The 26510-nt window shown below is 35.6% G+C and overlaps 1 protein-coding gene across 1 annotated transcript in view; it reads right to left on the bottom strand.

Moving 5' to 3' along the window:
- Positions 1-26510, bottom strand: part of ADAM32 (ADAM metallopeptidase domain 32) — a gene marked incomplete at its 3' end in the record, with an annotated part of 166323 nt that overhangs the window by 29928 nt on the left and 109885 nt on the right. The window contains exons 16-17 of the mRNA XM_082680384.1: positions 26299-26479; positions 22429-22512 (exon numbers count right to left, since the gene is read on the bottom strand). Coding sequence (XP_082536510.1) covers positions 22429-22512; positions 26299-26479 — 265 coding nt within the window. The remainder of the gene's footprint in view (positions 1-22428; positions 22513-26298; positions 26480-26510) is intronic.

The following is a 26510-nucleotide window of genomic DNA, read 5'->3' as shown; positions in this document are numbered from 1 at the left end:
TGGGGAAAGGAGAATCACTTCAGCAAATGGTGCTCGGAAAACTAGATACCCAATGCAAAAGAATGAAGTTGGACCCTTATCTCACACCATATATGAAGATTAACTCAAAATGGATTAAATACCTAAATATAAGACCTAAGACTATAAAACTCCAAGAAGAAAACATAGGGGGAAAGCTTCGTAACATTGGACTTCACAATGATATCTTGGATATGACACTAAAAGCACAAGCAACAAAAGTAAAAATAGACAAATGGCTATACAACAAACTTAAAAATGTTTGTGCATCAAAGGAAACAATCAACAGAGTGAAAAGGCAACCTATAGAACAGAAAACTTGCAAACCATATATCTGATAAAGGGTTAACATCCAGAATATACAACGAAATCCTACAAGTCAACAAAAAAAAATCAAACAACCTAACTTTAAAATGGGCAAAGGACTTGAGTAGATATTTCTCCAAAGATGGTATACAAATGGCCACCAAGAATATGAACAGATGCTCAACACCATTAACCATAAGAGAAATGCAAATGAAAATCACAGCAATAGAAACGACAGACAACTTTGCCTAAATATGCTATAAATGCCAGAATACATTATTATTGTGTTTACTTTAAAAAGTCAATTGTCTTCTTAAAAGTTTAAATGAAATACACTATTTTATATTTATCCACATCTTTTTCATTTCCAGCACTCGTCATTGCTTTGTGTAGATCCACATTTCCATATGACATTATTTTCCTTCCATCTGAACACAGTTTAATATTTCCTTTAGTGCGTATCTTCTAGCAACAAATTCTCTCAGATGTATATATCTGAAAAAATTCTTTTATATCCTTAATTTTTGAAATATTTTCATTGGATATAGAACACTAAATGACAGGTTTTTTCTCACACTTAAATGACATCATTTAGATCTCTTTGTCTTACATATTTTCTGATAAGAAGCCTGGAGTCATTCTTATCGTTGTTCCTCCAGATGCAATGTATCTTTCTCCTCCGACTACATTTAAAATATTCCCTTTATTAGGGAAAGCAAGTACAGCAAAACGTTAATCACTGGTAAATCTAAGTGAAGGGTATGTGGATGTTCATTGGAATAGTCTTCAGTGTTTCTGTAGCTTTGAAATTGTTAGGGGAAAAAATGGGGACAAAAGAACATATTTTGCTTTCATGTTTGTTTCGGATTGAATAGGATTGCCTGAACACCAATAATATATCTTTTTATAACTAAAGCAACCACCTCTTTTATTAATTGGAAGCTACCTGTTTCAATCAACCTTGGTTGAGCAGAAATCACAGTATAGATATGGATTTTAGGCCTCAAATCTCTGTTCTTGGTCCTTTGTATATTTTATATTGTCATTTGTTCTTGTGTTCAGTGTTGTTTGTGGGCATTTGAGACTACCTTCATGAATACATTGGTGTAGACTTAATCACTCAATGTCCGTTTTCAATGTAATAGTTTAACCAACACACACATAGCTATTTCAGTAAACCTCTTTATCTGAGAAATATGGTTAAGTGGTTATGGTCTTAAGATAATAGTAATGAACACATCTACTATTTTTTTCTTCCCAGAATCTACACTATTCAGCTGGCAACAGTATCTGAAATTTTCTTGGGGGAAATGAATCCTTTATAAATCGGCAGTGTGGTTACTGTGGGACGTGACCCTGCCCAGCTTCCGTGCATCACACTTTCCATGCCCAGAGGTTGGTGCATGAACCGGATCAGGCCAATTAGTCAATGTATTGGAACCCTTTAGAAAGAGAAGCTATTTGTCTCAGAGTTACTGCTGGTAGGATTTAAACTTAGAGCTGCTGAATGCCACTTGTATTACCACATGTGTGGAGATTCTGCATGAAAGTGAATCCTAGAGGGAAGGGAGCCAAATCGAGGGATGGAGGGAGGCAGAATTCTGACAGCATCATCTGAGTCTTGGAATCTAGCCATGCTTGGGCTTTTCAGTTATGTGTATCAGTCAGTAATAATCCTTCTTCTTGATATATTGTTAGTTCTTGATTATTATTTTCATTATTATATATCATTATTCATTCTTAATAAATAAAAGTTGTTCTTTAGCCTAAAAAAAAAAACTACCCCTTTTATTGTTGATTTCAGTAATTTGATTATAAGGTGCCTTGGTATATATCTGTGTTTTTCTGGCTTGAGATTTATTGAACTTCCTGGAACTTTGAGTTCACGCTTTATCAAATTTTGAAAATTCCTTAAAATTTTTTCTAGCCTCCCCTCTTTCTCTTCTTCTGCAACACTAATTACACATATGCTGAACCATTTGACAGCATCTAATGGGTCGCTGATTCATTTTTTTTTCAGTCTTTTTTACGTTTTTTGTTTCAGTTTGAATAGTTTCTATTGCCTTATCTTTAAGTTCACTGACATTTTCTTCTGCTGTGTCAGTTGTGCTGTTAATGCCATCCAAAGAATTTTTCATTTCAGTTATGGTGTTTTCCTATTTCTATAAATTCCATGTGCTTTTTTATATCTCCCAGTTCTCTTCTTACCGTGTTAATGTTTTATTTTAAATCCATGAGAATATTTGTAATAGCTTTTTAAAATCCCTGTCAACTAATTACATCATTTTTAACATTTCCAGGTCTATTTCTATTGACTAAATTTTTCTCCTGGTATAGTTCACATAATTCTCCTTCTTCATATGTTTGTTACTTTCTAAAATGCTATGATGGATACTGTGAATATCATATTGTAGAATGTGTTGTTTTCCTTTAAAGATTGCCATATTGGTGCTCGCAGGCAGTTAAGTTACTTGCAGAACAGCTTGATCAAGGCTTGTTTTTAAACTTTGATAGGGCAGATTTAGAATATCCTTTTCTCTAAGGCTAATTTAGTGCTACTAGTAAAGCATGACTCTTCTGGGATCTCTAGTGAATGTCCCAGGTTTTCAAAAACACCTCTTCACTCTGACTGATTGTAACTCAAATTAACTCCCAGCCTTCTGTAAACATTGATAATTGTTCAGCTTAACAGTTCTGTCATTCTTTCCCTGGTCTTGTGTGGTTTCATCGATAGACCCATAAGGACCTCTACGCAAATTTCTGAACCTCTTCCTGCATATCAATGCTTCTTCCCTGGAACACTGCCTCACAGATTCCAACCACTTTAATATCTCATAATGCCAGTCTCCTTCTCCTCAAGCTACTGAGCCTGCACTCAGTCCAGATCCCACCCAAGGCGCTGCAGTCCAAAACCTGACAATAGGAGGAGAGCCAGGGAAATCACATCTCTTTTGTTTCCCTTCTCTCAAGGAATAAAGCCCTATGCTGCCTATTGTCTAATATCTGAAAACTGTTGTTTCATACATTTCTTTCCAGTTTTCTACTTGTTTATGGCAAAACTGTGATTAAAGATCCATGTATTCTTCCATACTCCAAAAAATCCATGAACTTCTGAGAAAAGGGCAATTCTTTTAAAAACAGCAGATAGTAGCCTCACTGTTTCTCCACTGTCTCTCTCCTCATGTGAAAAAGAATACAGTGTGTACCCCTAGGGATCTAATTATGGCCTTGAATATCATCCCCTTTTCAAAAGTACCAGAGCTTCTCAGAGTGATTGATTACATAAATAGGGCTGGATAACTCAAGAAGAATCTGAGACACATTGCATCAGAGGGCAAGGTTGACTTGCAAGGTACTTATAGGAAATAACCACTATTATTTTCAATTTTCCTTTAAGATCCAGTCAATATAATAAAGCAATAGAAAGAACTGAAAGTACAGCCACTAGAAATAAATGGGTAATTTTACTGTTATTTTCAAGAGATGACTGTCTACCAAAAACCTCAAAAATTTTCTATAGTTTAGTAAGTTGCCTGAATAGAAATGAATATGCAAATATCATTAACTTTCTTACACAGTAAATGTAATGAGGAAAGATCCCTAATCACACCAGTAACAAAACTATGTGATACGTATAAATAATTTTAACAAGGAATATGCAACATCATGTGAAGAAAACATAAAACTATCCTGAAAATAACAAAGACTTGAATAAGTAATCCAAAAATGGGATAATTAGAAAATTTGCCATATCAATATAAATATTTGATTTTTACCAATAGCTATAAATGTAAAAAATATTATACTGGTATGAGAATAGATAGGTAAAGAAAATAAAACAGCCATTATATCTATTTGACAAATGAATAATATACATGGAACCACATCTTAGACACCAATGGGCAAAAGGTAGGAATAGATAATTTACTGATCAACACGTGGTTATTAAATATATGAATATGTGTTCAATCTCACTAACAGTCAGAGGAGACAATTAAAACCATAGTGAAGAATTTTCTCTTGTGTATCAAGTTGGCAAATATCAAAAATAAAATAGTACTTAGACTTGAGAGGAAGAAATGAAAGAGGCATTCTCGTATGCCTATTCCCATAGAATAAATTTATAAAACTTATTGGAAAGCATTTAAAAATTGTAGGTTAATATCTTAAAGAGGATTAACCCCCTTATACTCTATAATTCTAGTTTTGGGAATCTATCCTATAGAAATAGCAAGAATGCTTACAAATATTTATGTACAAGTTTGTTCATCAAAGCAAATTTTGATAATAATGAAGAATCAAATATCATATGACATTTAACAGAACAGAATGGTTAAAATAAAAAAGTTACAGTCATCTCTCAGTATCCAATGGGGATTGGTTCCAGGACCCCTGTAGATATCAAAGTTCTTTATATAAACTGCATAGTACAGTTGGCCCTCCATATCTGCAGGTTCCACATCCATGGATATGGAGGGCCAATTGTAAATAATATTGTTTCTTATAACGATTTTTAGGCAATATTTAAAGCATGGAAAAGTTCATAAGAGAGAAATGCGTGGGATTAAAAAAGCAAGCTATTTCCCTTTATATATATTACCATGTCTGCTTTGTTGAATCAGTGACTCAATGGATAAATTTGCATACTCACACAAACACACACATTTGATGAATGAATGAATAAATGAATTTATACATATGTACACATGTACATATATTGACAAAGAAAAAAAGCTTGCAGGAGAAGAGTTAACTCTGTATTGTAAAAAAAATATGGTTAATTTCTTGCTTTCTACTTTAGATTTCTAAATTTTCAAAGTTCTCAATGATGAGTAAGTACTACTTATTTTATGGGGAAGAAAAGAATAAGCAATGCCCGTGAACTTGAAGTAGTGAGAACTTAGATTGTTAGTAGGTCAACAATTGCCCTGTTGGACAAATTTACACTCCAGATAAGTTTTATTTGACATGCCCAGAGTGTTCAAAGGAATATTTCTAAATCTCAAGCTCAAGAAGATTGGGGGTAAGGGAGAGAGATGAAGTAGAGGAGGTATTTGTTTACATTGCAAGTAAATTTAAAAGTGTTTGGGCATTTTGGGAAAGAAATATGGCTTTAACAGATTTATATTAGAATTTTAAACATATATACCCTTCAACCAAGCAGTCACACTCCTGGTAATCTTCCCAAAGAAATACAGGTGCCACCAGAAAGACAAGATCCAGCCTCATCCACCAGAACACAGGCACTAGTCCCTCCACCAGGAAGCCTACACAACCCACTGAACCAACTTTAGCCACTGGGGACAGACACCAGAAACAACGGGAATTACAAACCTGCAGCCTGCAAAAAGGAGACCCCAAACAGAGTAAGATAAGCAAAATGAGAAGACAGAAAAACACACAGCAGATGAAGGAGCAAAATAAAAACCCACCAGACCTAACAAATGAAGAGGAAATAGCCAGTCTACCTGAAAAAGAATTCAGAATAATGATAGTAAAGATGATCCAAAATCTTGGAAATAGAATAGAGAAAATGCAAGAAACATTTAACAAGGACCTAGAAGAACTAAAGAGGAAACAAGCAACAATGAACAACACAATAAATGAAATTAAAAATACTCTAGATGGGATCAATAGCAGAATAACTGAGGCAGAGGAACGGATAAGTGACCTGGAAGATAAAAGAGTGGAAATAACTAATGCAGAGCAGAATAAAGAAAAAAGAATGAAAAGAACTGAGGACAGTCTCAGAGACCTCTGGGACAACATTAAACGCACCAACATTCGAATTATAGGGGTTCCAGAAAAAGAAGAGAAAAAGAAAGGGACTGAGAAAATATTTGAAGAGATTATAGTTGAAAACTTCCCTAATATGGGAAAGGAAATAGTTAATCAAGTCCAGGAAGCACAGAGAGTCCCATAAAGGATAAATCCAAGGAGAAATATGCCAAGACACATATTAATCAAACTGTCAAAAATTAAGTACAAAGAAAACACATTAAAAGCAGCAAGGGAAAAACAACAAATAACACACAAGGGAATCCCCATAAGGTTAACAGTTGATCTTTCAGCAGAAACTCTGCAAGCCAGAAGGGACTGGCAGGACATATTTAAAGTCATGAAGGAGAAAAACCTGCAGCCAAGACTACTCTACCCAGCAAGGATCTCATTCAGATTTGATGGAGAAATTAAAACCTTTACAGACAAGCAAAACCTGAGAGAGTTCAGCACCACCAAACCAGCTTTACAACAAATGCTAAAGGAACTTCTCAAGGCAAGAAACACAAGAGAAGGAAAAGACTAACAATAACGAACCCAAAACAATTAAGAAAATGGGAATAGGAACATACATATTGATAATTACCTTAAATGTAAATGGACTAAATGCTCCCACCAAAAGACACAGATTGGCTGAATGGATACAAAAACAAGACCCATATATATGCTGTCTATAAGAAACCCACTTCAGACCTAGAGACCCATACAGACTGAAAGTAAGGGGATGGAAAAAGATATTCCATGCAAATGGAAACCAAAAGAAAGCTGGAGTAGCAATTCTCATATCAGACAAAATGGACTTTAAAATAAAGACTGTTACAAGAGACAAAGAAGGACACTACATAATGATCAAGGGATCGATCCAAGAAGAAGATATAACAATTGCAAATATTTATGCACCCAACTTAGGAGCACCTCAATACATAAGACAAATACTAACAGCCATAAAAGGGGAAATCAACAGTAACACATTCATAGTAGGGGACTTTAACACCCCACTTTCACCAATGGACAGATTATCCAAAATGAAAATGAATAAGGGAACACAAGCTTTAAATGATACATTAAACAAGATGGACTTACTTGATATTTATAGGACATTCCATCCAAAAACAACAGAATACACATTTTTCTCAAGTGCTCATGGAACATTCTCCAGGATAGATCATATCTTGGGTCACAAATCAAGCCTTGGTAAATTCAAGAAAACTGAAATTGTATCAAGTACCTTTTCCAACCACAATGCTATGAGACTAGATATCAGCTACAGGAAAAAATCTGTAAAAAATACAAACACATGGAGGCTAAACAATACACTACTTAATAACGAAGTGATCACTGAATAAATCAAAGAGGAAATAAACAATTACCTAGAAACAAATGACAATGGAGACACGATGACCCAAAACCTATGGGATGCAGCAAAAGTAGTTCTAAGAGGGAAGTTTATAGCAATACAATCCTACCTTAAGAAACAGGAAACATCTCAAATAAACAACCTAACCTTGCACCTAAAGCAATTAGAGAAAGAAGAACAAAAATACCCCAAAGTTAGCAGAAGGAAAGAAATCATAAAAATCAGATCAGAAATAAATGAAAAAGAAATGAAGGAAACGATAGCAAAGATCAATAAAACTACAAGCTGGTTCTTTGAGAAGATAAACAAAATTGATAAACCATTAGGCAGACTCATCAAGAAAAAAAGAGAGAAGACTCAAATCAATAGAATTAGAAATGAAAAAGGAGAAGTAACAACTGACACTGCAGAAATACAAAAGATCATAAGAGATTACTACAAGCAACTCTATGCCAATAAAATGGACAACCTGTAAGAACTGGACAAATTCTTAGAAATGCACAACCTGCCAAGATTGAATCAGGAAGAAATAGAAAATATGAACAGACCAATCACAAGCACTGAAATTGAAACTCTGATTAAAAATCTTCCAATAAACAAAAGCCCAGAACCAGATGGCTTCACAGGCAAATTCTATCAAACATTTAGAGAAGAGCTAACACCTATCCTTCTCAAACTCTTCCAAAATATAGCAGAGGGAGGAACACTCCCAAACTCATTCTACAAGGCCACCATCACCCTCATACCAAAACCAGACAAGGATGTCACAAAGAAAGAAAACTACAGGCCAATATCACTGTTGAACATAGATGCAAAAATCCTCAACAAAATACTAGCAAACAGGATCCAACGGCACATTAAAAGGATCATACACCATGATCAAGTGGGGTTTATTCCAGGAATGCAAGGATTCTTCAATATATGCAAATCAATCAACGTGATACATCATATTAACAAATTGAAGGAGAAAAACCATATGATCATCTTAACAGATGCAGAGAAAGCTTTTGACAAAATTCAACACCCATTTATGATAAAAACCCTGCAGAAAGTAGGCATAGAGGGAACCTACCTCAACATAATAAAGGCCATATATGACAAACCCACAGCCAACATCATCTTCAATGGTGAAAAACTGAAAGCATTTCCAATAAGATCAGGAACAAGACAAGGTTGCCCACGCTCACCACATAGTTTTGGAAGTTTTAGCCACAGCAATCAGAGAAGAAAAGGAAATAAAAGGAATCCAAATTGGAAAAGAAGTAAAGCTGTCACTATTTGCAGATGACATGATACTATACATAGAGAATCCTAAAGATGCTACCAGAAAACTACTAGAGCTAATCAATAAATTTGATAAAGTAGCAGGATACAAAAGTAATGCACAGAAATCTCTGGCATTCCTATACACTAATGATGAAAAATCTGAAAGTGAAATCAAGAAAACACTCCCATTCACCACTGCAACAAAAAGAATAAAATATCTAGGAATAAACCTACCTAAGGAGACAAAAGACCTGTATGCAGAAAATTATAAGATACTGATGAAAGAAATTAAAGATGATACAAATAGATGGAGAGATATACCATGTTCTTGGATTGGAAGAGTCAACATTGTGAAAATGACTCTACTACCCAAAGCAATCTACAGATTCAATGCAATCCCTATCAAACTACCACTGGCATTTTTCACAGAACTAGAACAAAAAATTTCACAATTTGTATGGAAACACAAAAGACCCCGAATAGCCAAAGCAATCTTGAGAATGAAAAACGGAGCTGGAGGAGTCAGGCTCCCTGACTTCAGACTATACTACAAAGCTACAGTAATCAAGACAGTATGGTACTGGCACAAAAACAGAAAGATCAATGGAACAGGATAGAAAGCCCAGAGATAAACCCATGCACATATGGTCACCTTATCTTTGATAAAGGAGGCAGGAATGTACAGTGGAGAAAGGACAGCCTCTTCAATAAGTGGTGCTGGGAAAACTGGACAGGTACATGTAAAAGTATGAGATTAGATCACTCCCTAACACCATACACAAAAATAAGCTCAAAATGGATTAAAGACCTAAATATAAGGCCAGAAACTATCAAACTCTTAGAGGAAAACATAGGCAGAACACTCTGTGACATAAATCACAGCAAGATCCTTTTTGACCCACCTCCCAGAGAAATGGAAATAAAAACAAAAGTAAACAAATAGGACCTAATGAAACTTAAAAGCTTTTGCACAGCAAAGGAAACCATAAACAAGACTTAAATACAACCCTCAGAATGAGAGAAAATAGTTGCAAATGAAGTAACTGACAAAGGATTAATCTCCAAAATTTACAAGCAGCTCATGCAGCTCAATAACAAAAAAACAAACAACCCAATCCAAAAATGGGCAGAAGACCTAAATAGACATTTCTCCAAAGAAGATATACAGACTGCCAACAAACACATGAAAGAATGCTCAACATCATTAATCATTAGAGAAATGCAAATCAAAACTACAATGAGATATCAACTCACACCAGTCAGAATGGTCATCATCAAAAAATCTAGAAACAGTAAATGCTGGAGAGGGTGTGGAGAAAAGGGAACGCTCTTGCACTGTTGATGGGAATGTGAATTGGTTCAGCCACTATGGAGAACAGTATGGAGGTTCCTTAAAAAACTACAAATAGAACTACCATATGACCCAGCAATCCCACTGCTGGGCATATACCCTGAGAAAACCATAATTCAAAAAGAGTCATGTACCAAAATGTTCATTGCAGCTCTATTTACAATAGCCAGGAGATGGAAACAACCTAAGTGTCCATCAATGGATGAATGGATAAAGAAGATGTGGCACATATATACAATGGAATATTACTCAGCCATAAAAAGAAATGAAATTGAGCTATTTGTAATGAGGTGGATGGACCTAGATTCTGTCATACATAATGAAGTAAGTCAGAAAGAGAAAGACAAATACCGTATGCTAACACATATATATGGAATTTAAGAAAAAAAAATGTCATGAAGAACCTAGGGGTAAGACAGGGATAAAGACACAGACCTACTAGAGAATGGACTTGAGGATATGGGCAGGGGGAAGGGTAAGCTGTGACAAAGCGAGAGAGTGGCATGGACATATATACACTACCAAATGTAAAATAGATAGCTAGTGAGAAGCAGCCACATAGCACAGGGAGATGAGCTCGGTGCTTTGTGACCACCTAGAGGGGTGGGAGGGAGGGTGGGAGGGAGGGAGACGCAAGAGGGAAGAGAGATGGGAACATATGTATATGTATAACTGATTCACTTTGTTATAAAGCAGAAACTAGCACACCATTGTAAAGCAATTATACTCCAATAAAGATGTAAAAAAAAAAAAACAACTAAAAATAGAAATACCATATGACCCAGCAATCCCACTACTGAGCATATACCCTGAGAAAACCATAATTCAAAAAACACCACAACATTCATTGCAGCACTATTTACAATAGTCAGGACATGGAAGCAACCTAAGTGTCCATTGACAGATGGATGGATAAAGAAGATGTGGGACATATATACAATGGAATATTACCCAGCCATAAAAAGAAATGAAATTGAGTTATCTGTAGTGAGGTGGATGGACCTAGAGTCAGTCATACAGAGTGAAGTAAGTCAGAAAGAGAAAAACAAATACCGTATGCTAACACATATATATGGAATCTAAAAATAAAAAAAAGGTTCTGAAGAACCTAGGGGAAGGACAGGAGTAAAGATGCAGATGTAGAGAATGCACTTGAGGACACGGGGAGGGGAAGGGTAAGCTGGGACAAAATGAGAGAGTGGCATGGACATATATACACTACCAAATGTAAAACAGATAGCTAGTGGGAAGCAGCCGCAACAGAGAGATCAGCTTGGTACTTTGTTCCCACCTAGAGTGGTGGGATAGGGAGGGTGGCGGGGAGATGCAAGCGGGAAGGGAGATGGAGATATATGTACACATATAGCTGATTCACTTTGTGATACAGCAGAAACTAACACACCATTGTAAAGCAATTATACTCCAATAAAGATGTTAAAAAATAAATAAAAATAAAATAAATGGACATATTAGAATCATGCAATCTTTCAAGACTGATTTATGAAAAAACTGAAAATCTGCAAGGCCGATCACTAGTACAGAAATTGAAACAGTAATCAAAAAGCTCCCCAAGACAAAAATCCAGGACCATATGGCTCCACAAGTGATTTCTATCAAACATTCAAAGAAGATTTAAAACCCATCCTTCTCAAACTCTTCCAAAAAACTGAAGAGGAGGGAATGCTTCCTAACTCATTTTACAAAGCGAACATCACCCTGATACCAAAACCAGAAAAACTGGCAACACATGTACACAAAAAGAAAATTACAAAGGTATACTGAAGTAAGAAACAGTTTAAAGGGATTGTGCAGACTCACCTCGGTATTCTCCAGGGCCTACTTCAGAGGCAGCAAGCTGAAATGCTCAGTAAAGAGGCATATTTGCTTATCTTAAAGCTCTGGCCTAATGGGCAGGCATATAATTTAACACATCTAGGGGCCTACTGAAATACTCTCCAAAGACAGAGGCCAGTGGACACCTACTTTGTGCTCTATCCCTGCCTCTTTACAGGTCACTGGGATCTCCCAGGAAGGAGCTTGTGCAAGCATGTAGCACCCAGGATTCTGAAATTCCCGCGTAGGGGATACCCCTTGATCTCCTGCCTCTGGAGGCCAGTGGGACTTGCATTCATGATTCCCAGGGGGCTGTAATAAACAGAAAGACAGTTTTGAGCTGGCAACCACCCCCCAGGGCATAGCACCAAGACAGAAGACTGAAATATACCACAGGCCTTTCTATGGAACAGGCTTATTTGCTTTTCTTGAAGCTTCACCCTGAGGGGCAGCCTAACAAAAGAGCCCCAAACTACATGAGGCAAAAACCAATAAAACTACAAGGAGAAACAGATGAATCTACTGTAATAGTTGGAGACTTCAACACCCCACTGTCAGGAATGGACAGATCCAGCTGGAAGAAGAAAATCAGTAAGGACACAGTTGAAATCCACAACACCATCAACTGGATATAATTAACATCTACTCACTACTTCACTTAACAACAGGAGAATATACATTCTTCTCTCCTCACATGGAACCCAGATAGACCACATTCTGGGCCATAAAACACACCTTACCAATATTTAAAAGAAGAGAAATCATACAATGTCTGCTTTCAGATCACAATGCCTTTAAACTAGAAATCAGCACTAGCAAAATAGCTGGAAACTTCCCCAATACTTGAAAATTAAACAACACACTTCTACATAACACATGAGTCAAAGAAGAAATATCAAGAGAAGTTTTAAAATATGTTGAATTAAATGAAAGAGGAAATACAGTTTATCAAATCTATGTGATGCAGCAAAAGAGGTCCTTAAAGGAAAATTTCTAGCATTGAATGCATACATAAGAAAACAAGAAAGATCTAAAATCAATCATATAAACTTCTACCTTATGAAACTAGAAAATGAACAGTAAATTAATATCAATATGAAAAGAAAAAATAATTAACAGAGCAGAAATCAATGAACTTGAAAACAGAAAATCAATAGAGAAAATCAACAAAAGCAAATGTGGATTCTCTGAAAAGATCAATAAAATGGAGAAGATTCTAACTGGGCTAAGAAAAAAGAGAGAAGACACAAATTACTAATATCAGACATGAAAGAGGGGACATCACTACAGATCCCATGGACATTAAAAAGATAATAAAGGGATAATATCAAAAACTCTATGCCAACAAATTTGATAACACTGATGCAATAAACCAAGTCCTTGAAAGACAAAATATGACAAAATTCACACAAAAATAAACAATATGAATAGCCTATATTTATTAAATAAATTGAATCAATAATTAGTAACCTTCCATAACAAAAAGCATTGGTCCAGCTGGATTTTCTGGTGAATTCTACCAAACATTTAAGAAAGAAATCATACTAATTCTCTACAATTTCTTTCAGAAGTTAGAAGTAGAGTGAATACTTCTTAACACATTTTATAGGCCAGCATTACCCTAATACAAAACACAAAGACATTACAAGAAAAGAAAACTACAGACCAATATCTCTCATGAATGAAGATGAAAAAATCTTCAACAAAATATTAGCAGATCAATTCCAACAACGTATAAGAAATATACACCACAACCAAGTGAATTTTGTCTCAACTATGGAAGAGTTGTTCAACATTCGGAAAATCAGTTAATGTAATCCATCATAAACCAACAGGCTAAAGAATAAAAATCATATGATCATACCACAGTTACAGAAAATTATATGACAAAATTGAATAGCCATTTATGATAAAAGACCATCAGAAAGCTGTTAATAAAATAAAACTTCCTCAACCTGATAAAGAGTATCTTTAAAAAAAACCCTACAGTAACATTATGCTTAATGGTAAGATTAGAAGCCTTCTTGCTAAGATCGGGAACCAAGCAAGGAAGTCCCCTCTCACCATTCCTTTTTAACATCATATTGGAAGAAACGATGAGAAAATAAAAAGTACATAGATTGGAAAGGAAGAAATAAAACTGACATAATGATAGCATCATGATTGCATAATATGTCTCTCTTTTTGGCTCCTCTGTTCAACAACTAAATTTTGGCATCCATCTATGAACAAAAGCACCTCTGTGGAAGTTGTAGGATCAAGCACCATACACCAAGGGACCCAGGAAGAGTCTTTCCCACCTGTGCATCAGGTAATAGGCACACAGACCTCAGTATAGGCTGTGGAAGAAGCAGGAGCCAGTGAATAGGCCTCAGCCTCTCTTGGTTGTAGTCAGGGAAAACTTGGAGAGTGCTGACTTGGGCAGACACTCATGGACAAGAGAGCCTTGCAGAAGTCCGACCTTCCTGGTAATGGATGCCTGAATTCCTTTGGAGCAAATATATAAATAAATAAGTTTGGACACATTGGAAAGGGTAAGAGTAACTTTGCCAGCACCACCCCTCCCTCAATGTGACACAGCATGGGGCTGAACTAGCCAGCAGTGACCTCTCAGGGGAAAGGGAAAGCAGTGAGTGAGTGCAAAGCTAACCCAGCTATACAGGACATAGCTGGAGAAATCTATTTCTTTCCCATAGCACCCAGAGTACCGAGACAGCACCTCTATGACTGGGGGACAGATATCAGGAAAGAGGCAGATAAGAATATCAAAGGGCATTAAAGGGACATGGTTCCTGATGAATGCTTTCAGTACTCCGGCAGAAAGCCTGTCCATGAGGTGCTGTGAGAACTTCACCCAAGGATCCCACCACCACCTGACCCACAGGCACCTCCAATGCCCCAAGTGCTAAACCAACAACTCCCCCCACTTTTTGGCCTGCTCTTTGTATGCAAATTTGAGTTCAGTGGCAAGAGCAAGGTCTGGTAGACATGGGGTGCCCTCAGAAAATCGGGCCAGTGTCCTTGGGCAAAGGAGAAAGCACAAACAAGAGCTGTAGCACACCTTCTGGAAAACAAAAGAGAGGTTTCCAGCAGCTGGTTTAGTGAGTTTTTAAGAATGATAGAAGACACACAAACTTAAAATTCTGCCACAAAATGGAACAAGAAATGTGGAGCAGAGATATCGATAAAGTTGGAGAAAGACCTAGACATAAGCAAGACCAGTAATAAAATCTCCCACCTGAAGACAACTGGTAAAGATTTAAGGAAGTGACTACTATTTCAAATATAAAAAAAGCAATGCAAAACTGTACGGAATATAAAGAATCAAGGAAGTATGTCATTACCAAAAGATAATAGTAATACTCCAGTAACTGAACACAAAGATACTGAATTTATCAATTTAGCTAATAAAGAATTCGAACTAGCTGTTTTTACAAACTCAACTGCCTACAAGAATCAACAGACATACAAGTCAATAAAATCAGGATAAACACGTGGATAAAATGAGAAATTTAACAAAGAGGTAGAAATGATAAAAAAGGACCAAAAAGAAATTCTAGAGATGAAGTATGAAATAAATAAAAAGAAAAATGCAATAGGTCATCTACAGCAGAATAGACCAAACAGAAGATAGAACTGGTGATCTAAAGGACAGGAATTTTTAAATAACCCAGTCAGTGTAGCCAAAGAAAAAATACTGAAAAAGAGAAAACAAATCATATGTGATCTATGGGAAACCATCAAACATACAGGTATTAGAATAATTGGAGTTCCAAAAGGAAAAAAGAGAGGATAGGGGGCAGAAAGTCTATTTAAAAAAATAATAGCTGAGCACTTCCCAAACTTGGGAGAGACTGAAACATCCAGTCACAAAGCAAATAGATCACTCCATTATCTCAATGCAAAATGACCTTCTCCAAGATGTATTATAATTACATTGACAAAAATCAAAGACAAAGAGAGAATCGTAAAATAAAGCAAGAGAAAAAAAATGATTGTAACCTACAAATAGAAACCCAGTAGGTACAGGCCAGGACAGAAAAAAATGATATATTCAGTGTGTTGAAAGAATAAAAAAGTCAGTCAAGAATACTTTAACTGGCAAACATATCCTTCAAAAGTAAAAGAGAAATAAAAACTCTCCGAGACAAACAAGAACTGAGGAAATTCATCACCACTATACCTGCCTTACAAGAAATGCTGAAAGAATTTCTTCCACCTGAAATAAAAACATGATAATTAGTAACATGAAAACATACAACACACTCATAAAGGTAAATACACAGATTTTAAAAACTAAATCTGTAAGGGAATGGTGTGTTAACTACTGAACAACAGTATACAGGTTAAAGGGAAAAAGTATTAAAATAACTATACTTACTATAATTTGCTAATGCATGCACTATATGAAAAGAGGTAAATTTTGACATCAAAAACAAAAAAGGGGGAGATAGTAGGGTAGAGCTTTTGTATGTGATCCAAGTTAAGTTACAATCAGCTTAAAATGGACTGTTTTATCTATAAGATGCTTTATGTAAACCTTTATGTAAACCTCATGGTAACCATGTAGCAAAAACCTATAGTAGATTCACAAAGGATAAACAGAGGGCAATCATAGCATACCACCATGAAAAATCATGAATTCATAAAGAGGCAAAAAGAGAAGGACAAAAAGAATAAGGGAGCTGAAACAAACAACAAAAACACAGCCAAAAAGTAATGAAAGAGATGGCATTACTAAGCACTTACATATCAATAGTTACCCTAATACATGAAATTAATTAATCAGTCAAAGGTCAGAGTGGCTGAATGGATGAAAAAACAAGACCCAACTAAGTCTGCCTTCAAGAGAATCACATAGCCTCAAAGAGATGTAAAAATATCCCATGTAAATGGAACCCAAAAGAAAGAGGGGGTAGCTATACTTATATCAGACAAAAAAAGGCTTTAAGCCAAAAAATGGTAACAAGACAAAAGGAAGATCATTATATAATTATAAAGTGGTCAACTCTGCAAGATATAACAATTGTGAATATACACACCCAACAACAGGGCACCTAATATACTAAGCAAATACTGAAAGGAGAAATTGACAACAAGACAATAATAGTAAGACACTTCAATACTCCACTTTCAACAATGGAAAGATAATCCAGACAAAAAATCACAAAGAAATGCTGGACCTGAGCTATACTTTATACCAAATTGACCTAACAGATATATATAGAACATTCCACCCAAGAGCAGCAGAATACATATTCTTCTCAAGTGTACATGGAACATTACCAAGGATAGGTCATATAAGCCACAATACAAATTTTAGCAAATTTAAGAAATTGAAAACATACGAAGTATCTACTTGACCAACACGATATGAAACTAGAAATCAACAGCAGGAAAGCTAGAAAATTCACACACATGTAGAAATTAAACAACACACTCCTGAACAAACAATAGGTCAAGAAAGAAATTAGAAAGGACATTTTAAAATCTTAAAACAAATAAAAATGGAAACAACACAGACAAAAACTGGGGTTCTGTAAAAGCAGCTCTTAGAAGTTTATAGCAGTAAATGCATATATTAAGAAAATACAAATAATCCTAAAATTTATAAGGAACCATAAAAGACCCAGAATTGCCAAAGCAACCCTAAGGAAAAAGAACAAAGCGGAAGGCATAATCCTCCCAGACTTCAGACAATATTACCAAGCCACAGTAATCAAAACAGTGTGGAACTGGCACAAAAACAGATATATCAATGCAACAGAATAGAGAGCCCAGAAATAAACCCACACAGTTACAGTCAATTAATCTTTGACAAAGGAGGCAAGACTATATACCATGGGAAAAAAGACAGTCTCTTCAGCAAGTGGTGCTGGGAAAGTTGGACAGCTTCATGTAATGAATGAAGTTAGAACACAGCCTCAAACCATAAAAAAATTAAACTTGAAATGCCTTAAACACTTAATCATAAGCCTAGAAGAGATAACAGGCAAAACATTCTCTGACATAAAGCATACCAATGTTTTCTTAGGTCAGTCTCCCAAGACAATAGAAATAGAAACAAAATAAACAAATGAAACCTAATCAAACTTACAAGCTTTTGCACAGCAAAAGAAACCATCAACAAAATGAAAAGAAAACCTACAGAATGGGAGAAAATATCTGCAAACCATGTGACCAACAGGGCTTAATTTCCAAAATATACAAACAGCTCATAAAACTAAATATTGAAAGTTTATAGCAATACAGTCATATAGCAGGGAAAAAAAAATCTCAAGTAATAAGCAACCTAACCTTACACCTAAAGCAACTAGAGGAAGGAGAAGAAACAAAACCCAAAGTTAGTAGAAAGAAATAAATCATAAAGATCAGAGCAGAAATAAATGAAATCAGAACAAAGAGACAACAGAAAATATCTATGAAACTAAAAGCTGGTTCTTTGAAAAGATAAACAAAATTGATAAACCTTTAGCCAGCCTCATCAAGGAAAAGTAAAAAAAAAAAAGGAGAGGTCTCAAATCAATAAAACTAGAAAAGAAAAAGAAGTTACAACTGACACCACAGAAATACAAAGGATCATAAGAGAGTATACAGGCCAATAAAATGGAAAACCTAGAAGAAATGGACAAGACTGTACCAGGAAGAAATAGAAAATATGAACAGACCAATCACAAGTTCTAAAATTGAAACTGTAAGTAAAAAACTCCCAACAAACAGAAGTCCAGGACCAGATGGCTTCACAGGCAAATTCTACCAAACATTTAGAGAAGAGTCAACACATACTCTCTGAAACTCTTCCAGAAAACTGCAGAGGAAGGAAGACTCCCAAACTCATTCTGTGAGGGCACCATCACCCCAATAGCAAAACCAGACAAAGACATCACATAAAAAGAAAGTTACAGGCCAATATCACTGATGAACATAGATGCAAAGATCCTCAATAAAATACTAGTAAATCGAATCCAACAAAACATTCAAAGAATCATATACCATGATCAAGTGGGATATATCCCAGGGATGCAAGGATTTTTCAGTATCCACAAATCAATCAGTGTGATACACCACATTAGCAAATTGAAGAATAAAAACTATATGATCATCTCAATAGATCTAGAAAAAGCCTTTGACAAAATTCAACACCCATTTATGATAAAAATTCTTCAGGATGTGGGCATAGAGGGAATATACCTGAACATAATAAAGGCAATATATGACAAGCCCACAGCTAACATCATACTCAATGGTGAAAAGCTGAAAGCATTTCCTCTAAGATCAGGAACAAGACAAGAATGTCCAGTCTCACCACTATTATTCAACATAGTTTTGGAAGTCCTAACCATAGCAATCAGAGAAGAAAATGAAATAAAAGGAATACAAATTGGAAGAGAAGAAGTAAAACTGTCACTATTTGCAGATGATATGGTACCATACATAGAAAATCCTACCAGAAAACTACTAGAGTTCATCAATGAATTCAGTAAAGCTGCAGGATACAAAAGTAATTCATAGAAATCTGTTGCATTTCTATACACTAACAACAAAAAGACCAGAAAGAGAAAATAAGGAAACAATTCCATTAACCATCACATCAAAAAGAATAAAATACCTGGGAGTAAACCTACCTAAGGAGGCAAAAGACCTGTACCAAAAACGGTAAGATGCTGAGTCATGATATCGAATATGACACAAACAGTTGGAAAGATATACCATGTTCTTTGATTGTCAAAATGACTATACTACCCAAGGTGATCTACAGACTCAATGCAATCCCTATCAAAATACCAATGGCATGTTTTGCAGACCTAGAACACACAAAAAAATCTTAAAATCTGTATGGAAACACAAAGACCCTGAAGAGCCAAAGCAAGCTTGAGAAAGAAAAACAAAGCTGGAGGAATCACCTCCCTGACTTCAGACTATATTATAAAGCTACAGTCATCAAAACAGTATGGTACTGGCACAAAGACAGACTTATAGATCAATGGAACAGGACAGAAAGCCCAGAAATAAACCCATGCACCTATGGTCAATTAATTTGCAATAAAGGAGGCAAGACTATACAATAGAGGAAAAACAATCGCTTCAATAAATGGTGCTGTGAAAACTGGACAGCTATGTGTAAAAAAATGAAATTAGAATATTCTTTAAGACCATACACAAAAATAAGCTCAAAATGGATTAGACCTAAATGTGAGAGAGGACACTGTAAAACTCTTAAAAGAAAACACAGGTGGAACAGTCTCTGACATAAATCAAAGCAATATCTTTTTTGATCTGTCTCCCAGAGTAATGGAAACAAAAACAAAAATAAACAAATGGGACCTAATTAAGCTCAAAAGCTTTTGCACAGCAAAGGACACCATAAAAAAAACAAAAAGACAACCCATAGAATGGGAGCAAATATTTGCCAATGATGTGACCAACAGGGGATGTCTCCAAAATTTATAAACAGCTCGTGCGACTTAATATCATCAAAAGAAAACAACCCAATCAAAACATGGGCAGAAGACCTAAATAGACATTTCTCCAAAGACAACATACAGATGGCCAAGAGGCACATGAAAAGAAGTTCAACATCGCTAATTATTAGAGAAATGCAAATCAAAACTACAAAGAGACATCACCTCAAACCAGGCAAAATGGCTATGATCAAAAAAATCCACAAATAATAAATGCTGCTGCAGAGGGTGTGGAGAGAAGGGAACCCTCCTACACTGTTGGTGTCAATGTAAATTGGTGCAGCCACTATGGAGAACAGTATGGAGGTTCCTTAAAAAACTAAAAATAGAGCTACCATACAATCCTGCAATCCCACTCCTGGACATATATCTGGAGAAAAACATGGTCCAAAAGGATACATGCACCCCAGTGTTCACTGCAGCACTATTTACAATAGCCAAGACATGGAAGCAACCTAAATGTCTATCAAAAGAGGAGTAAAGAAGATGTGGTACATATATACAATGGAATATTACTCAGCCATTAAAAGGAATGAAATAATGCCACTTGCAGCAACATGGATGGACCTAGAGACTGTCATGCTGAGTGAAGTTAGTCAGACAGAGAAAGAGAAATATGTTATTGCTTATAGGCAGAATCTAAAAAGAAATGATACAAATGAACTTATTTATAAAACAGAGACACTCACAGACTTAGAAAATGAACTTATGGTTACCGGTGGGGAAGGGTGGGGGGAAGGGATAGTTAGGCAGTTGGGGATTGACATGTACACACTGCTATATTTCAAATGGATAACCAACAAGGACCTACTATATAGCACAGGGAACTCTGCTCAATATTATGTAACAACCTAAATGGGAAAATAATTTGAAAAAGAATAGATACATATATATGTGTGACTGAATCACTTTGCTGTACATCTGAAAGTAACACAACATTGTTAATCAACTATATTCCAATATAAAATTAAAAGTTTTAAAAAGAAAGAAAAAATACATGCAGCCCAATATTCACTGCAGCACTATTTACAATAGCAAAGACATGGAAGCAACCTAAATGTCCATCAACAGCGGAGTGGATAAAGAAGATGTGGTACATATATACAACGGAACATTCCTCAGCCATAATAAAGAATGAAATAATGCCATTTTCAGCAACATGGGTGGACCTAGGGATTATCATACTAAGTGAAGTAACTCAGAGAGAGAAAGACAAATATCATATGATATTGCCTATGTGTGGAATCTGAAAAATGGTACAAATGAACTTATTTACAAAACAGAAAGAGTCACAGATGCAGAAAACAAACTTATGGTTACCAAAGGTGAAAGGAGGTGGGGGAGGGATAAATTGTTTGGGATTAACATATACACACTACTGTATATAAAATAGATAACTAAGAAGGACCTACTGTATAGCACAGGGAACTCTGCTCAGTATTCTATAATAACCTATATGGGAAAAAAATCTAAAAATAACAGATATATGTATAACTGATCCACTTTGCTGTACACCTGAAACTAACACAACATTGTAAATCAACTATACTCCAATTTAAAAAAAAATGAAAAAAAATAGGGGTGTTCTACTATCACTTGAGATTGACAATCCAACCTTCTATCCACTGCACTTTTACTTGTTTGGTATGGGAAGTAAATTGGCCTCATTGGGCAAAAAAAAAAAAAAAGTCTATTACAAAATGAGGGATAAAACCAATAGTTTTCCCTCACCCTGTATATTCATAGACACACAAACTTTAGCTTAATTATCTTCCCGTAACGAACAGGTTAATGTATTTATTGGCATATTTAATACCTCTGAAAAGTGCCCAACTGTAATAATAAATTTGTTAGAGTCATCAGCAATTTAATTCTGTACAATGTCCTCTAAAACATATGGCTACAAATTTACTAACCCAATTCAGCCCCACATTTTAAGTGGATACATGTCCTAGCACACAGTAGGAACCCAATAAACATTGAATGAATTAACGAACGATGCTGAAAAGTGTCCAAGAGAGGTGATTTGGGAAAACACGAATCATGTGCTTACTTACTCCACGTCCATTGCACTTTAGTGAACACTCATATGATCTGTCTGCAAGTATCCTTGATTCTACACATTCACGATTTACACAAATCTAAAGAAAAACACATACAAATTTTTTTTCTGAGTTAGAGGAGTCCAGTTATTGTAACATTACCATCAGTAATTTTATAACATAAGACCACAGACATTCAATGCAGTAATTTCCATTAAGTACTGCTTTTGCTGTAACCCACAAATTTCTATATGTTGTATTTTCATCTTCATTTAATTAAAAACATTTTTCAATTTCTCTTGAGATTTCTCCTTTGGCATAAGTGTTATTTAGAAATGGGTAGTGTAAGCTACAAATATTTGGGGATTTTTCCAATCAGGCTTATGTAAACTATGGACTTTGGGTGAGGATGATGTAATAGTGTAGGATTGTGGATAGTGTAGGTGTCTGCACTTCTGTGGGGTAAGTGGTTATGGGAACTCCCTGTACTTTCTGCAACTTTTGATGTGAACCTAAAACTTCCCTAAAAAATAAAGTCTATTTTTTAAAATAAATTTTAAAGAAATGATTCAGGCTTCTGGTATTCGGTTCCCCATTTAAGGAGTTTGGAAGTTGACACTCCATCCTAACAACAAGTAAAAAGTTGAGCAGACTGAAGAAGCAACAACTCTTTTAGGATCCATAAAAGAAGTGACTTGGGGGCAAACCACTGCCCCCAAATTGGAGAGACAGACGAGCGAACACAGGGAGTCACAGCTTACCAGAGAAAAGATTCACAAGCGGAAACCTCCTCGGGTACCCGTGCCAGCGTCGGAAAGCCTGAACTGTAATTGATGAATTGCTGGAGGCGCAATACAGACACCTCTGAGAGTCAGGAACTCCAGGAGAGCCCCACAGTTTTGTGAGATGTACATCCAGGAGCTCAGCCAATGTTCTCACAGTAAATATTAGAGAAAAACATTTCTTGTATTCTGGCAGGAGGAGGGGAAAAGGAACCATTTTGAAGTAGCCAGAGCACTCTGTTCTTAACAAGACTTGCCCTCAGGAGAAACCAGTTAACTAGAGCCTAATCTGGTGATGTCTTATCAGAGCCTAACTGGTCTGAGGGAAGGGAAATACCCAATTTCAGTCAGCTCTAACCTTCCATGTGTAAGAAGAGAAATACCCAACTCCAGCCCACTCCAGCCATCCTGTCCCATCTAAGGGAGGAGAAAAAACATGAGAAACACTTGTGAAGTTCACAGTCCAGAGGCACAGGTTCACTGAAAGACTCAGACCTGTTCATAAGACTAAAGAACACTTCCCCTTCCCACAACACCTCACCACCACATTTCTAAAGGTCTATTTACAGCAGTTCTTTTATCTGGTTCATCATGTCCAGCTCTCAAGAAAACAGATAAGGTTATATACTAAAAGCTAAAAAACACAATTGGAAAAACGGAGACAGTATCAGAACCATACATGTCATGGATACTGAAATTATCAGACCAGGAGTTTAAAACAACTATGATTAATATGCTAAGGGCTCTAATAGATGAAGTAGACAGTATGCAAGAACAGACGGGAGATGGAAGCAGAGAGACAGCAATCCTAAGAAAAAAATAAAAATAAATGCTGGAATGAAAAAAAAAACCACTGTAACAAAAATGAATAAATGCCTTTAACGGGCTTATTAGTACACTGGAAATAGCTGAGGGAAGAATCTCTGAGCTAGAGGATATCAATAGAATCGTTGAAAACGAAAAAGCAAAAAGAACAAAGACAAAAACATAACACAGAATATCCAAGGACTATGGGACAACTATAAAAGGTGTAACATATATGTAATGGAAATGCCAGAAGAAAAAGAAAAAGGAGCAGAAGAAATATTTGAAACAATAATGACTAAGGATTTCCCCCAAATTAATGTCAGACACCAAACCACAGTTCCAGGAATCTCAGAAAACAATAAGCAGGATAAATGCCAAACAAACAAACTAACAAACCCCTACACTTAGGCATATTGTGTTCAAACAGAAAATCAAAGAATAAATCCTGAAAAAAGCAAAATTTTTTTTTAAAACCGTACCTATAGAGGAACAAAGATAAGAATTACATCTGACTTCTCCTCAGAAACCAGGCAGTCAGAAGAGTGGAGTAAAATATTTAAAGTATTGACAGAAAAAAATCCCTAACCTAGAATATAGAATTCTATATACTTGCAAAATTATCCTTCAAAAGTGAAAGAGAGATAAAGACTTTTCCAGACACACAAAAATGGAGGGAATTTTTCGCTAAGAGAGCTGTCTTGCAAGACATGTTAAAAGAAGTTCTTAAGAGAGAAGGAAAATAACATAGGTCAGAAACTAACAGGATGTACCATAGCTTTACGTAAACTATTTTCTTTGTGTGATAAGCATGTGTCAATGTAGGTTGATCACTTGTAACAACCGTACCACACTGGTGGGCGATGTTAGTAACAGGGAAGACATGCCTGTGTGGGGCCAAGAGGGCGTGTAGGAAATCCCTCTAACATCCTTTCCATTTTATTGTGATTCTAAAATTGTTCTTTAAAAACAGTCCAAAAAAATGATTCAGGGCAGGGAAATGGGAGAAACAAATAAAACAAGACTGACATAAAAAAAATCAGAATCAAAAAATCACTTTTAATTACAATAGCCTGAAATCTAACAAAACCATCCCTAAGAGCACAGTTTAAATAGTATTCTGTATTACTGCACATATTGAAAGTTTGCATAGAAAGAAAATCAATTCAATAATCAGGAGTTTTCACTAAATATGCGCTATTATTCGAGTTCCTAAGAAAATATATTAGAAGTTTTCATTAAAATATACTACAGATATCTAACATTCTATTATGGAATGTATTAAACATCCAAATATTAATTCTTTTAAGTATAAAGTATAATAATCAGAGGATTAAGGATACATTCCCAACTCTCTTATTTCTAGCAATATCAACTTCCCTAAGTTGCAGTTTTCTTAAATGAGTACAATAATACTTTTTCTGAACTATTTGAGATTTGTTTCAAGGTAAAATGAAATAATGTATGTGAAAATGATTTCCTTTCACACATGAAATCACAACACTCTTCAGAGAAATGGCCTCACAAAACCCTTTCGAAACCCCAACACCCTAACCCTTTTAAGCCTTTAATGTGTTCCGTCTTCTCATTAGTTCTTGGCCTCCGTGGTGTGTCTAACAACTCCTTTTAGAATGTAGAGATTTTGAAGTAAATTTATTTCCTCTATGTTTTCTCCAGATTTGGTTGGTTGGTCTCATAGATAATAAATTATAATAACAATAAATAATAATAGCCAACCTATATTTAGCTCTTACTATGTGCTGGGCATTGTGCTAAGCACTTTATACTATTATCTCATTTAATCTTTGCAATAACTCCATAGAGTAAATGTTATTATTATCCCCACTTTACATACAGTTGTGATATCTCAGACTGGTTAGGTAACTTGCAAAATGTCAAAAACTAAGAGGTAAAGACTGATTCTTAGCAGGCCCATCTAAGTTGTGCTTTTATCTACTGGGCCGCAAAGAGACATGTATTACTATGTGGGATTTCTTCTTTCTTCTCCGAGAAGAAAAGTGAATTTCCATGTTATGGAATATTTAACTACAAGTACAAGTATTCCCAAGATTTCTCTCTTCCCCACTCCAGCCCCAGAACACTTGGCTTTTCCTTGCTCACAACACTGAAATTCTAATGGGGATCAAACAATTCTCATTTCCCTCAGACACCAATTGAAGCTTATTCATTTTCTCCTTAACCAAATATTTAAGTTTACAAAGCACTAGTAATTAACTGCACTATTTATTAAAGGAATTAATAAAACTAGATTTTTAAAAATAGATTTTAAGTCATTTACCCTCCCAGTATCACAAATAGAGCCATTTTTGACCACCATTGGATCTTCTCCACCTTTCGTTGTGTAGTGCATAGTTATACATACAGTATTTCGTACAAAAGCATAAATCACAGAAGCACCGTCTCGAAGGAAAGGAGTTTGAAAGGGGTAGGTGCAAATTAATCTGCCACATATAAGATTCCTGCAAACATAATAAATTATACGATTATTAT

The sequence above is a fragment of the Grampus griseus genome (assembly GCF_964374135.1).
Source record: "Grampus griseus genome assembly, chromosome: 21".
Classification (NCBI taxonomy): Eukaryota; Metazoa; Chordata; class Mammalia; order Artiodactyla; family Delphinidae; genus Grampus; species Grampus griseus.
The sequence above is the reverse complement of the archived record's forward strand: the minus strand, read 5'-3'. Positions and strand labels throughout refer to the sequence as shown.